The sequence below is a fragment of the Macaca fascicularis genome, chromosome 6 (genome assembly GCF_037993035.2).
Source record: "Macaca fascicularis isolate 582-1 chromosome 6, T2T-MFA8v1.1".
Classification (NCBI taxonomy): Eukaryota; Metazoa; Chordata; class Mammalia; order Primates; family Cercopithecidae; genus Macaca; species Macaca fascicularis.
The window spans coordinates 136,008,635-136,022,578 of NC_088380.1; the positions used below are offsets into that span (position 1 = coordinate 136,008,635).

Genomic DNA, 13,944 nt, shown 5'->3' on the forward strand with positions numbered 1-13,944 from the left:
CTCAGTGCTGCAATTAAAAAAAAAACAACACTGATTTGCATTACTTCTCATTTCTAGGTGTCTGGCCTAGTCCAGAGGATGCAAATGGCAGTTCAGATCAATCATCCTTAAATCTGATATGAACGCTTTGATGTGGCTGAGGGAGAGGTGTGGAATGGGGAGTAGGTACCATGAAGAGAACTGCAACAAAGGAAAAAAAATATTTGGGGTTGAACTGCCCCCAAAGAGGACAGAAACAGCAAAAATATATTTTATATGTACAAGTAAAAAGTACAGAAGGCAAAATAATCTTACCTGGTCTGAGATCTTTAGAATATAATGTTTAATGTTGATTCCCTTACTCTTACTCCTTTTAGGACTCCGTGTGTGTGTGTGTGTGTGTGTGTGTGTGTGTGTGTGTGTGTGATGGGGTGGGGTAGGGAAGGAGAAAAACTGATAGTACTGATGAATGGTGAGCTATGAAGATAAGGAAGGAAAAGAGGCTCTGAAAGGTAAGGGTGCCTACTCTCCTGGGAACCTTTAAAGCACATTCCATGACAAATTACATTATCTCCGGGCTTAGAAAATTCCGACAAAGATGAGAAGACAAATCAAAGGCCTTTGGTAAATGAGGCCTGAGCTTTGTGGTCAAGTCTGCACTAATTTTTGCCTTGTGTGATGTGTGAATTTGACAAAAAGAGGAGCTGGATTGAGGAGTGGGATGGGAAGGGGGAGGCACCTCTACCTGCACACACCTCAACTGACTGATGGGGGGCAGGGGATGGATGCAAATCAGGCCTTCCCGAGTGGCCAATCAATAGTCAGGTGAGGGATTTTGGGTCCCCACCCCATCCCAACCGGCGTTTGAGCACGTGCACAGTGTTCTGGGACCTTTGTCCCGCAAAGTCACGCTTGGCGGGCACCCCTTGGTCCCTTTTTCTGATCAGATGTCCTTGATTCTTTTCTGCTCTACAACCCACCTCTCTAGTCGTGTCTTCCCATCTCCCTACTCATTCCCTTCCGTGCTGCTGCGGGTGAGAGCTTTCAGCGTTGCGTCCCAAGGAGCGTGAGGAGTGTGCGGAGCTTGGCACACCAAGTTGCTGAGACTGTGACACCAGCCTCCGCCCGTTCCGCGCGGGTGCAGGCGGCGAGCCTCGGCTCGGACACCACAGCTCTCCTGCCCGCGCCGGGCAGTCCTCCGCCTGTCCAGAGGCAGCACTCCCGGCTCTCGGCTGGCTGTGGGTCTGTCCTGTGGGGCTCCAGCACTAGCCTGCTCGGCCTCGGAAACTCCTGCAGCGTCCAGAACACAGAAAATAGACTCATCACCTAATTCGCCAGGGAGCTCCAGCGCTGCGGGGCCGCGGCACTGCCTCCCCCGCTCCTCCCCCCACCCGACCCCACCCCACCCCCGCCAGGGCTTCGGCGGCCTCCTGGAGTCACAGAGCCTACCCCCCCACCCCAACACCCCCTCCCCCGGCAGACAAAGGGCCTGGGCAAATTCGCCGCCCGGCCTCCTAGCGCTCCGGGGAGGCCGCTGCGCCCGGAGTGGATCGCGCTGGAGGCGTGCGCCGGGCGAGAAGCCGCGGCCGCCGGAGCGCAGTATGGGGAAGAACCGCGAGATGCGCCTGACTCACATCTGCTGCTGCTGCCTCCTTTACCAGCTGGGGTTTCTGTCGAATGGGATCGTTTCAGGTAAGTTCTTCCATGACTTTCTCGCTTCCTTTCCAGCCATCCCAGCGGAGACCGCGAACGTAGGGGTCGGCAGGGCTGGTGCAACCGGTGCGTGGAGAGCAGAGCTCAGTAGGTAGCAATAAAAATGAGCTTGAGGTGCGGGTTAAGGGGTCAAGTTCGGAAATGAAGCACACTTCTGCCGGCCTCGTTTTAACCGTATGTGGAATAGTTTCCTTCTAATTAGAGCAATAATATTTGCAAAGGTACGTTTACAGCACCTGGAGGAAAATTAGAACGTACCTAAGTTGATAGCAACGCTCTGCTCTAGCATACACTTCAGAAATCGTTTACTCGTGCTGGAGTCTTTGCATCGGTTTTCTTTTCAACAATGAAGTACGGTCACCAAACTTTGATTCCCCCTTCCCCCGCCCCCAATATAATCGTACTTTTACTCTGAAAATGCTGGGGTCTGTAATCTGATCGCAAAGCTTCTGGGGTTGCAAAGAGTTTCAGGGGCTAGACGGGTGGTCTCCATTGCATTCAACGCGAGCGCCCTGTATCTATGGATTGTGAGCTTGGAAATATTTGTGCTACTGGAACCGCGGCACTTTAAGCCCCGCACTTCTGTCTGCCCCGCCCGCAGAGCTGCAGTTCGCCCCCGACCGCGAGGAGTGGGAAGTCGTGTCTCCTGCGCTCTGGCGCCGGGAGCCGGTGGACACGGCTGGCGGCAGCGGGGGTAGCGCGGACCCAGGCTGGTTGCGCGGCGTTGGGGCCGGCGGAAGCGCCCGGGCGCAGGCTCCCGGCAGCTCACGCGAGGTGCGCTCTGTGGCTCCGGTGCCTTTGGAGGATCCCGTGGAGGGCCGATCAGAGTCCCGGCTCCGGCCCCCGCCGCCGTCGGAGGGTGAGGAGGACGAGGAACTCGAGTCGCAGGAGCTGCCGCGGGGATCCAGCGGGGCTGCTGCCTTGTCCCCGGGCGCCCCGGCCTCGTGGCAGCCGCCGCCTCCCCCGCAGCCGCCCCCGTCCCCGCCCCCGGCCCAGCCTGCCGAGCCGGATGGCGATGAAGTGTTGCTGCGGATCCCGGCCTTCTCTCGGGACCTGTACCTGCTGCTCCGGAGAGACGGCCGCTTCCTGGCGCCGCGCTTCGCAGTGGAACAGCGGCCAAATCCCGGCCCCGGCCCCACGGGGGCAGCATCCGCCCCGCACCCTCCCGCGCCGCCCGACGCAGGCTGCTTCTACACCGGAGCTGTGCTGCGGCACCCTGGCTCGCTGGCCTCTTTCAGCACCTGTGGAGGTGGCCTGGTAAGCGCCTTCTTTCCCTAACTCTCCATTTTCCCCTGCTGCTCCTCTCCTTGCCCCATAGATCAGGCTGATTTGCATGCACCTTCTCCCCTTTCAGTGTGCTCCTTTTGAGCTTCGACCTAGACTGCACCCCAGGTGTCTACATCTTTTGCCTCCCATGGAACATCTCCAGGGCAGTTATGTAAATCCGACGTCTAATTGGATGGATAAATGGCCTTCTCCTTCCAGATGGTTATGTGTCTTTCGAAACTACATGAAACTGTGCCTTTTTGTAACTTCTTCCCAATGGCTCTTCTTTCTGTTCTCCAGGGTTTTCTGAAATAAGGGCACCACGTGATGCCTTTTAGAAACTCAAAAACAACCAGTCGGCTCACTGATGAATCTCCTCCGTGTTTGCACAGCACTCTCTGTTCCTCATCTGTTATCTTAGAGCTTTTTCATAACCTACTTCAAAGTTGTAAGAACAATTCTATAGGGAATTACTCTGACAGTTGTCTAGAATTTAAACACATCCAGAGCCATACTGGACACCTGTTCACTGTTTTTGTGAAAGATAGGAGTTGGGAGGGACTCAATTGAGAGACTGGAGCTGTTGAGTAATGGGTGACATTATCATCCAATCCGTGTTCAAAGGGTTATGGTTCTGTGATTTACATTTCATTTGACAGTAGTTTCTTTTCTTCTTTCCACTCTTTGGAGGAAAGGAGCAAGGTGGAGAGCCTTGTTAAATGGCCTGTTGGGATGGAAAGTAAAAGCCATTTGCTCTGTCAATGCAGAACATCATTTGATTTTTCTCCCTCTGTCATGATTCAGGGGTTAGGACAAGCTTCTATAAGTTGTCCTTTGTGTGTGTGTGTGTGTGTGTGTGTGTGTGTGTGGTCAAATATGCATAACATAAAATTTACTATTGTAACCGTTTTTAGACGTACAGGTACATGGCATTAAGTACATTCACGTTGTTGTGCAACACCACCATGTCCTTTATGGTTGCTCCCACCACCATGGGCTTAATATAAATTGGTTTAAGAAAAAACTCATAAAATATCAAAAATGTCCTTGTGATTTGTGGCTTCATTTTGCTCTTCATAGTGAGCCACTGAGAAATCCACAGGAACTTGCATGGAAGCAAACTGCTCATTTGGAGAAAATCCAACAGCAGTGGATAGCAGAAAATAATCAGCACAGTCACAGCCACCCAAACCTACCACCTGCCCCCCACCCCTGAACCAAGATCCCATAGTCGAATGATGTACACTGTTGGACAGTGCTCATAATGATGAATATTCAAATATGGGCATTTTTAGGCTTAAGTGAAAAAAATTGGCATGGAAAAATTACATGTAAAGCTTTTATTAAAAGGTTTTCTGTGGAACTGATGTTTGAACATTTCACTGGGGAAAACGTTTTGTGGAGATTTCATTGTCCACTAGCTTTTGGCTGGGGATTAAATAATCACATATAGAAAGTTCCTGGTGTGGTAGGAGCAATGGGGGATAAAGAATTTCACTGTGTTGAAATGTGCACTTTTGGTCAGATTTTCCAAATGACCCATTCCTTCTCTCTGTATTTAAGGAAGCAAAGTTAGAATTATAAGTAGGTTTTTCATAGACTGAATAGGAGTTTGACATACCTCCCTGTTTATCATGTTGGACTTTTACTCACTTTTCCTATTAGCTACATATGTATATGTTCTGAACTGGGAAGTCTTTGTTATTGAGGAAAACTACCATTGCCAGCAATACAGTTTAGGAGTTAGGTTTTCAGTAAAAAGTTAAGCAAATAGCCAAGAAGGGTGGGTTTGTTACTCTAGACTCTAATATGCCAGCCCTTTTCCCTTATGAGCTGGTGGATAAGGAAAGAGAGAGTTGTTATCTGTACTCTGGAAGAGATTTGTTCCCTGATGACTGACAAGCTCCTTATCTCTCTAGGCTTCAGTTTCCATAGGTAAAATTAGAGAATTAGATGATTTAATTAAACAAATTGGAAGGTGGGATTAAAATTCTGTTGGATATTTAATGTATTCCAGGTCCCTTGTTTAGGGGATAGAATGTTCTGCCTTTTAGGGGCCCCAGAATTAAGAGAAAGATATCATGTATAAGTGGAAATGACACAGGTAGTCACAAGACAGTGACAGATCAGCACAATGAATCGAATGTTATGCTAAGGTAAAAATCCCTTGGGAGAGGTGGGGAATGCTTCCCAAAGCAGATGAAGTTTAACTGGATCTTAAACCATGGAGAGGATTTCGCCAGGCAGAAAAAAAAGCTGGAGTGTTGTAGGTAGAGGGAGGAGACTGAGTGCAGGCATGAAAATACAGGACCTGTCAAGGGAATGATAACGATTATCTCCTATGACTAGGCCAGAAGATGCGATAGAGAGAAATGATCTTAAAATGTCTAGAGATCAAACTTCAAAAGCCTTGTCTGCAAGAATATGGGCTTTTTCTAACTGAATATTCACAAAACTCCTTACCTGTTCCTCTATATCTCAAGAATTCTGTGATCCTGTAATGCTAATGTGAGGAATTATGATACCTTTATATAGAGATGATGAATCATTTATAAATGCAACTGCCATTAGTTTGCAACAATTATTCTCTTCTCAGGGAAAGCTTTCTTATTGTCAGTTGCAGAGAAGAGGGTATTTCACTAACAGTACCTTCCCCTCCCCTCTCTTGATAGTAAGTTTTGCCTACTGGTACCTGAACTTTTCAATATCTTTTGGATTATGAAATGTTTAAAAGGATCCAAAAGTCTGTAGGAAAGGAAATAGAACATCAGCTATCCAATTAAGTGAACATTTATAAGATTGACCAATTTACTCTCCAGGTACTACGCTAACTTGTGTTATCAAAGGAAAAGTGCCAGAATGGAGATTTTGGATATGGGGCAAGAGCTGCCTCTTCAAAGTTTTTAATCTTTCTGGATATCATATCTGGATCTGTCTCTATATAAAATGTACAAATTATACTTATATATGTAGCAATTGATCTGTGAAGCGTTATTATTTCTATTTGTCCTGATTAGTGTATTATTGAATAACAATCTTATTTGAGTCGTATATTAGGTCTTATAAGCATGCAAATATACTACTACTAATCAATTAAACATTTATTGAACAACTCTTATGACTAAGGCCTTTTCCAGATATTGAGAATACAAAAAGAAGATGAAGCAGTCTCGATATATTTCACGGGGCTCTCAACCTAACTTGCCAGTCCCCAATGAAAACAGGGAAATACAATAGGTTGAGATGTATGAAAATACAGGTATACCATGAGTGCTCTGATGGCACTGTCTTGTTCATCTCTTTTCATTTCCAGCACTTTAGTTTTTAGTAGGTACTCAGTAAAAATCACTGAATAATAAAATACAACAGATGAAGTACTTTATATTTTAAAATCATCTTAAAAAGTTAAAACACACAAAAGCAACAAATTAAATCCCATGAAACTGTGCAACAATTATCTTTGCTCAAAGTTAACACAATTTTTTTTTTCTAAAAACATTCTTATAAGCACTGGGCCAAAATAAACTAGATTAGTATATACCTGGCCTATGTTTTTTTTAATGGACTACTGACATGGCAGACTACTTAGATTATTTTTTCCATATGATGAAGTGTGGATACTAAAACTAATTCCACCTTTTCCTACTTAAATTAAGAGTTTTATCCAGTAGTCATTTTGGTTAGCTTTTATTACAGAATCTGGAGCCTTCTGTAAATTCAATTATTTTTTATCTTATTTGCACTAAAGTATTCTATGCTGTGGGAAGTTTTAAACAATTAAATATTTTTGTGACTCCCATTTAAATAAGGCACTATATCAGTTAGCAGTGTGAAAGCTGCTGTCAGAGCAGGAATGGGTAAAGGGAAATAAACACATAACAAGGAGAACCAGTGGAATCAATCAACATCCAAATGAAAAAATTAAGATTACAGACTGACCTCATATATCTACTTTCTTCTTTCAAGCAAAATCTTAGGAATGATAGAAAAGATATTCTAAATAAATATAAAGCAGTATTAGAAGAGAATGTCATCAGGACATCAGATATTTTAAATATCTCCTGAAAGATTGAAACAGTTTGGCTTGGATTAAGGGAAACATATAGTCATTAGAAAACATCTGTGAATTGCAGGAGCCATGCCAGAAGTGCCGCTGTACATGCAGGGAAAGGCAATGCAGTGAGCAGAAAGGGACCTAGAATAAGAGTAGGATTTGTTTTCTCTGTTATCCCATTCTGCCAAGCACCAGAAGCCACATACATGTCGCTAACACAGGAACAGAGAACAGATGCAGAGCTTACCCAGGCACATGGGTGACACCCAGGAAATAGTCTCTACTCTCAAAAGATGAGCTGTTGGATTCTTGCACCGAGTCAAATGTCCCATCTGTCTCTAACTCAAGGAGAGCTGAGTAAACTGAACTAGTCACAACAGATAGGTGAGCAGGGAAGCCAAGAAAAGATGAGCTGACACCCAAGAATATTACATTTTGAAGAAAATAATATAAAAAGAGTCTAAAACTCTTGTTAATTAATACAAGAAGCAAAAAATTAATAAATAGAATAACAGAAATCTAATGCCCAGAAGAATAAGAGCAGGTATATATTCATGGAAAAAAATAAATTAAAAAAATAAGAACAAACTTCTATCCATAAAAAAAAAACAGATTAGATACAATGGAACTGAAATTATATCTCTGTTAGAATAAAAACTCAATAGATGAGCTGATAGGTAAATTTGTGATATGGAAGATCAAACCCAGAAATTGTCCCAGAACATAATACAATGGCCAAATGAATATATAATAATAAGAAGAAGTTGTGAGCCATGAATCATAGGTCTATATCAAACATTTCTCTAATAGGAATGCATTTAAAAAATCAGTATAAAGATTCAATTGTAAAAATACATGCAATTATATGCTACCTATCAGTTAGACTTTGGATATGAGGCCAGATGTTACTTCTCTGAGGGTAGAGGGTAGATGAGATAAATGATGTTCTGGATGATCCTCGCTCAGCATACACCAAAAGCAATTTTCAATACAGGTTTCCGTATTTGGAATTAAAAATAAAGACAAATGGAAAGCAGTTTATGTGTAGAATTCTTGATTTTAAAAATTTTCATTCTTTATTGTTGTTTCCTTTCAAAATTGTAGCAACATTTTTAAACAACTTTCTTGTTTTTCCAAAGTTTTCACGGAAACAAAAATGTATTTTGCACTCAGATTTCACTGGCTTTCATATTTAATTATTTAATATTTAAATATTGATTAAATTATACATTTACAGAATGTTGTACCTACCAGTGTTCAGACAAATATGGCTGACTCTTGTCACAGGCTGACTGGTGGAAATGGTTGTGTGCTGTAAGACAAAGGAAGTGTCTGCTAGCTATGAGCATTCAGCATGCTGTATGCCTCAGCGACATATTTTCCAGATGATGTGTGGAGTATTAAGTCAGCGATTCTAGTTGAATTGGTTGATATAACCAAGATTAGTTAGGGAGAGGTAAAGAGACCAGTGATTCTGATTGAATTGGTTGATATAACCAAGGTTAATTGGATAAAGGTTAAGAGACCTTTTTTTCAGCGTCAGAAACAAATTTGTCAGAGATGAGACACAAACCTTCAGAGTGAAGGACCAACCACAAAACTCCGCATGACCTAAGAGGGACCCAAATCTAGATACACATTGACAGAATATTAGAAAATCAAAGAGAAAGAGAAAATCCTATGCATTTAATGGAGGAGAGATGATCTACAGTGGGATGTGTGTCAGATTGACTTTAGAGGATTGAATCAGTAATACTGGGTGCCAGAGGATCAGGTAACTTCAGAATTCTGAGGAAGAGTCATTCTAAGTCCTGGATTATATGGTCACACAAAATACCATTCAAATCTGAGGCCAAAGTAAAATCATTTTCAAAATTATAAGGACTCAGATGTTACCACACAGAATCTCCAAAAAGATATGCAATGAAAAATCTTCCTCAAATACCTATCCCCTGGTTAGTACTTAGTTTTCCATCCTAGAGGTAACCAGGGTCATCTGCTTATAGTGTCTGATCTGGAGGTAGTTTATGCATAAACAAATATATATACATGTATACACTTACAGTTTTTTAAAAACCCATATTGTTTACACACACACACACGGTATTATCACATTTGAATGTGTAAAGAGATTCCCCTTTTGTTTAGTCCTCTTATATCTGATTGCAAGGATCTTTTGTAATCTACCTAATCAGTTTGGTGTTCCTGGATATTTGATTGAATACAATATTTTCCTATTAAGAACAAGGCTAAATATATAGGATTCTGTAGAAATGCTGTTTTGCCTCTAATGTATATCTGTATTAAAGGGCATGTGTATTGGTAATTTGGACAGATATTGCTTAATTGTACCCATAGAGATGGTGCTACTTTACAGTCTCAGACCAGGAGAATAGGAGAGTTTCTCTTTCCCATGTCCTGTTACTGGTACGGACGTTATTATTAAAATTTTTGACCTTTGTGAAATCTAATAGGTGAAAGATGTTATTTATTATTATTATTATTATTATTATTATTATTGAGACGGAGTCTCACTGTCGCCAGGCTGGATTGCTATGGTGCGATCTCAGCTCACTGCAGCCTCTGCCTCCTGGGTTCAAGCAATTCTTCTGCCTCAGCCTCCCAAGTAGCTGGGACTACAGGCGCCCGCCACCATGCCTGGCTAATTTTTTGTATTTTTAGTAGAGATGGGGTTTCACCATATTAGCTAGGATGGTCTTGATCTCCTGACCTCGTGATCCACCCGCCTTGGCCTCCCAAAGTACTGAGATTACAGGCGTGAGCCACCGTGCCCGGTCGAAATAACTGGTTTTTAAGTGTACCTACCTTTATGGCATTCTGTGGATTTCCAGTTTAGCATCAGAGTAGCATGAATAATATAGTTATGTGTGAGAGAAGTTTCTGGATTATGAGAGGAGCAATATGTAGATACGTTAGTCTTCATCAAAGGAAGACTGAATAAACAGAATTGTGATGCTGATCAAATAAGCTACATTGTACATTAAAAATAAACTAATCATATATTAACCTATGTCTGCATTCTCAGAGAACTGAGACATGGACCAATTTTGTGAGAAGAAATTTTGATTATTTAATAATCAGTAAATAATTGCATGTATTTATTTTAAGTTTGTTAACTGAATCATAAATATAGTATACTTTTAAATAACAAAATTCTTTATAGAGCCTGAAAATATGTTTATGCAACACTAAAACAGAGCACATTTTAATTGAGCTCATGCACAATTGAATGTTTCCACTTATTTGCAATTGCATTTTTACCCCAGAGGGTTTTATGTCTTCGTATTTGCAAAATGAAGAAGAATCAGAGGAGTTCCAGGTTCCTGGTAGATGGGATATGTTTTGGAGCAGTGGGAGAACTAGTAGTCCCCCTTGAATTATGATTTGGAGGTTTCCTGAAAGGAAGTTTTAAGATTCCCTTAGCAAACTGAGAACCATAATTTGATGCAGAGTGCATTTAGGGTGCAGCTATAGTGAGCACATCCATCTCATCATTATTCTGATGCCAAGCCCTAGACTGAGAGAAGTGAGAAAATGGGAGCTTAGCCATTCCAGTGCTACCCAGATATTTTTATAGAATTATTACATGGCGGTGTTGGGAAGTACCTTAGGGATTAGATGGTTTAGTGTCTGCCTTTTCCAGAGAGAGAAACTTGACTTCATCTCATAATTAATGTGCATGTATCTGCAATAAATTATTAACTTTTTAGACTCTAACTCAGATGATCAGGGAATGGTGCTGGTGAGCCCAGGCCAGTTTTGGGATTACCAAATGCTTCTGCTTTTCTATTGTTTTCCATTTAAAATAAATGAGATCTAAACATATATATATTTTTTTCTTAAGCACATTCAAAGGATAAACATAAGGATATTTTGCCCTAAACTCTTTTTGTAGTCTACTAGCCTCAGCCTAGCTTTATTTAAAATAAGACCACTTCTGCAGTGAGGCTACATCATCAGCCATTTGACCATGCTCCTTGATGTTCTGTTTCTTCAAGTGTGGTGTGTAGATACCAGGATCAAAATCAGGCGGTGGGGTGTATGGGGGTGTGGGGGGATGTGGTTTGGTGAGGTAGAGGTAGTCTCTATAAAAAATAAGGATTCCAGATTGAATGACAAACCTAAAATATGAATTTAAAAAGAGTCCAAGATAAAAATAAGCCTGGGGTGGTGGCACATGCCTGCAGCCCCAGCTACTCAGGAGGCTAAGGTGGGAGGATCACCTGAACCCACGAATTAGAGGCTGCAGTGAGCTGTGATTGCACCACTGCGCTACACCTGGGTGACAGAATGAGACCCTGTCTCAAAAGAGTGAAAGAAAGACAGAGAAAGAGAGGGATAGGGAGGGAAGGAGGTAGGGAGGAAAAGAAAGGCAGGAAAGAAAGAAAAAGGAAGGAAGGAAAAGGAAAGAAGGAAGGAAGGAAGGAAGAAAGGAAGGGAAGGAAGGCAGGCAAGACCCTGTCTCCAAATAAATGAATAAATAAACAAACAAAAAGAATACAAGGTACTTATTTTTTGAAAAATAAGGTACTTTTAAGTTCAGGGGTACGCATGCGGGTTTGTTAAGTAGGTGAACTTGTGTCATGGGGATTTGTTTTACAGATTATTTCATCACCCAGATATTAAACCTAGTACCCATTAGTTAGTTTTCCTGATCCTTTCTCTCCTCCCACCCTCAACCCTCTAGTAGGCCCCAGTGTCTGTTGTTCCTCTCTATGTGTCCATGTGTTCTCATAATTTAGCTCCCACTTATAAATGAGAACATGCGGTGTTTGATTTTCTGTTCCTGTGTTAGTTTGCTAAGGATCATGGCCTCTAACCCCATCCAGGTTGCTGCAAAGGACATGATATCGTTCTCTTTTGGGGCTGCACAGTATTCTATAGTGTATATATACCACATTTTCTTTATCCAGTCTACCATTGACGGGCATTTAGGTTGATTCCATGCCTTTGCTATTGTGGATAGTGCTGCAATGAACACACACACGTGTGTGTCTTTATAATACAACAATTTATATTCCTTTGGGTATATACCCAGTAATGGGATTGGTGGGTCATATGGGGTATTTCTGCTTTCAGGTATTTGAGGAATCACCACACTATCTTCCACAATGGTTGAACTAACTTAAACTGCCATCAACAGTTTATAAGCATTCTTTTTTCTCCACAACCTTGCTAGGATCTGCTATTTTTTGACTTTTTAATAATAGCCATTCTGGCTAGTGTGAGATGGTATCTCATTATGCAAGCTAAAATTTGAGGGCAGCCACTTCAGTGGCTCTGAAAACAACAGAGCTCAAGATTCTTTCCTACTGGATTTGCATCCACTAAACTTCATACCCTAAGGATCTTGCATGAATTTTAATCCTCATATGCTCTTTTTGGAAAGTTCCAGTAACAGTAAAATTAGATACATCCTGTCCTTACTTAATAATATGGTCCCAGAAACCGACTCAGATGCTAGTGAGCTAAAAAGGATTCTATGGATTTAAAATTATTAATCAACACAGTATACGTGTGAACTAGTTGGAAGGTAACACAATGGAACATGAATGCCAGCATGAGTGTTTTCCTACTCTTCAAATAAAAAGAAAGCAAAAATTGAAATCTGCTTCCTCTTCTAGAATCTGGAAATATTAAATAGAAGTAAGTAGTTTCATTCATCAGCCATTTTATCAGTAAAATTGCAGCAGGAGAATTACTCCAGCTGTTTCACAATATTATTGGAGTTATATATTTATATTATATTTCTTAAATATAATTTTATATTTATATATTATCTATTTATATATTATTATATTTATTAAAATAAAATTTATCAGAAATAAAAGAAGAAATATAACTTCAGACTGAAAAGGTCAGTTCAGATGTGGATAAAGGAAGACCGAGGCATATTGTAGTGGGATGTTAGAAAATCAGTGGTGTAGAGAAAATTGTAAACTCTTTGTGAGAGGTTGTCTATCCTGGAATAGCAGTGCAGTATGGGGTTAAAAGGACCTTGAAAATGCATAAGAACTGAATGGTAAACTATCTCAAATGCCAAAAAAAAAAAGAAGGTCTTTTCTACTCATTCACATTCCAGGTATTTGGATGTCAAATGTCCTGTAAAACTTATTAAAATTAACAGTTAAAAAAAAATTAACCTGCTAAGAGCAGTGGAGAGGCAGGTGATTATATCAGCTAATCACATTAATGCATTTGGTCTGTCTCCATTATAATTTGGATTTGAATGTATATATTAGCAACTAAAATATTATAGGTACATTTCCATTATAAGATTATTATGTTACCAACAAATATTTTAGTCTGCCCAATTTATAGATAGGCAATTAGGTTACTGACAGAGGAAATTGCATATAGTTAGCATATCTAGGGTGTTTGTGTTGTCTGGCTCTGGTTATATTCTTACAGATGAAGTAAATAGAACTTTAAAATTTTATTACAAGATAGAAAGTTTGAGTAATTCATCATGGAAATAATATTTGTATATAAATATAATCAACACATTTAAAGGCTGAGTAACTCATTGTGGAAATAGCTGCCTGTTTATAAATTTAATTATTTAGTGCCCCATTTTTTTTGCTAACATGGATAATTTCTCTGTAGATCACCACTTAAAATTCTGTCAGTTCAAAATAGGTGGTTCTATTTAATAATGTTTTAAAATATATTGAATTGATATTTTAAGATGAAAGTTCCTATGTAGAATTTTTTCCAAGTGCACCCTAATTATCTCTCATTAGTAAGATACGTTCATGGATATGTCAGGCTGATTTTTTCAGGGTAAATCAGTATTTAAAATGTAACAAATTAAAAAGGATACTGCAAATCCCCTTTCTTCCAACATCTTTTTTGAGGTATGATTTATATACCCTAAAATTCATCCAGTTTAAGCGTAAAATTCAGTGTTT

General features: G+C 40.8%; 1 protein-coding gene across 8 annotated transcripts in view; it reads left to right on the forward strand.

The window, feature by feature from the left end:
• Positions 1–991: 991 nt before the first annotated feature.
• ADAMTS19 (ADAM metallopeptidase with thrombospondin type 1 motif 19) overlaps positions 992–13,944 on the forward strand; it is a 283,872-nt gene continuing 270,919 nt past the window's right edge. For 4 of the 8 annotated variants that reach the window (XM_015451847.3, XM_065546713.1, XM_065546712.1 and 1 more), the window contains exons 1-2: positions 992–1,671; positions 2,294–2,949. In XM_015451847.3, the coding sequence (XP_015307333.2) occupies positions 1,581–1,671; positions 2,294–2,949 (747 nt within the window). In that variant the 5' untranslated portion in view covers positions 992–1,580. The remainder of the gene's footprint in view (positions 1,672–2,293; positions 2,950–13,944) is intronic. The other 4 variants (XM_065546714.1, XM_073995178.1, XM_073995179.1 and 1 more) reach the window with 2 other exon arrangements.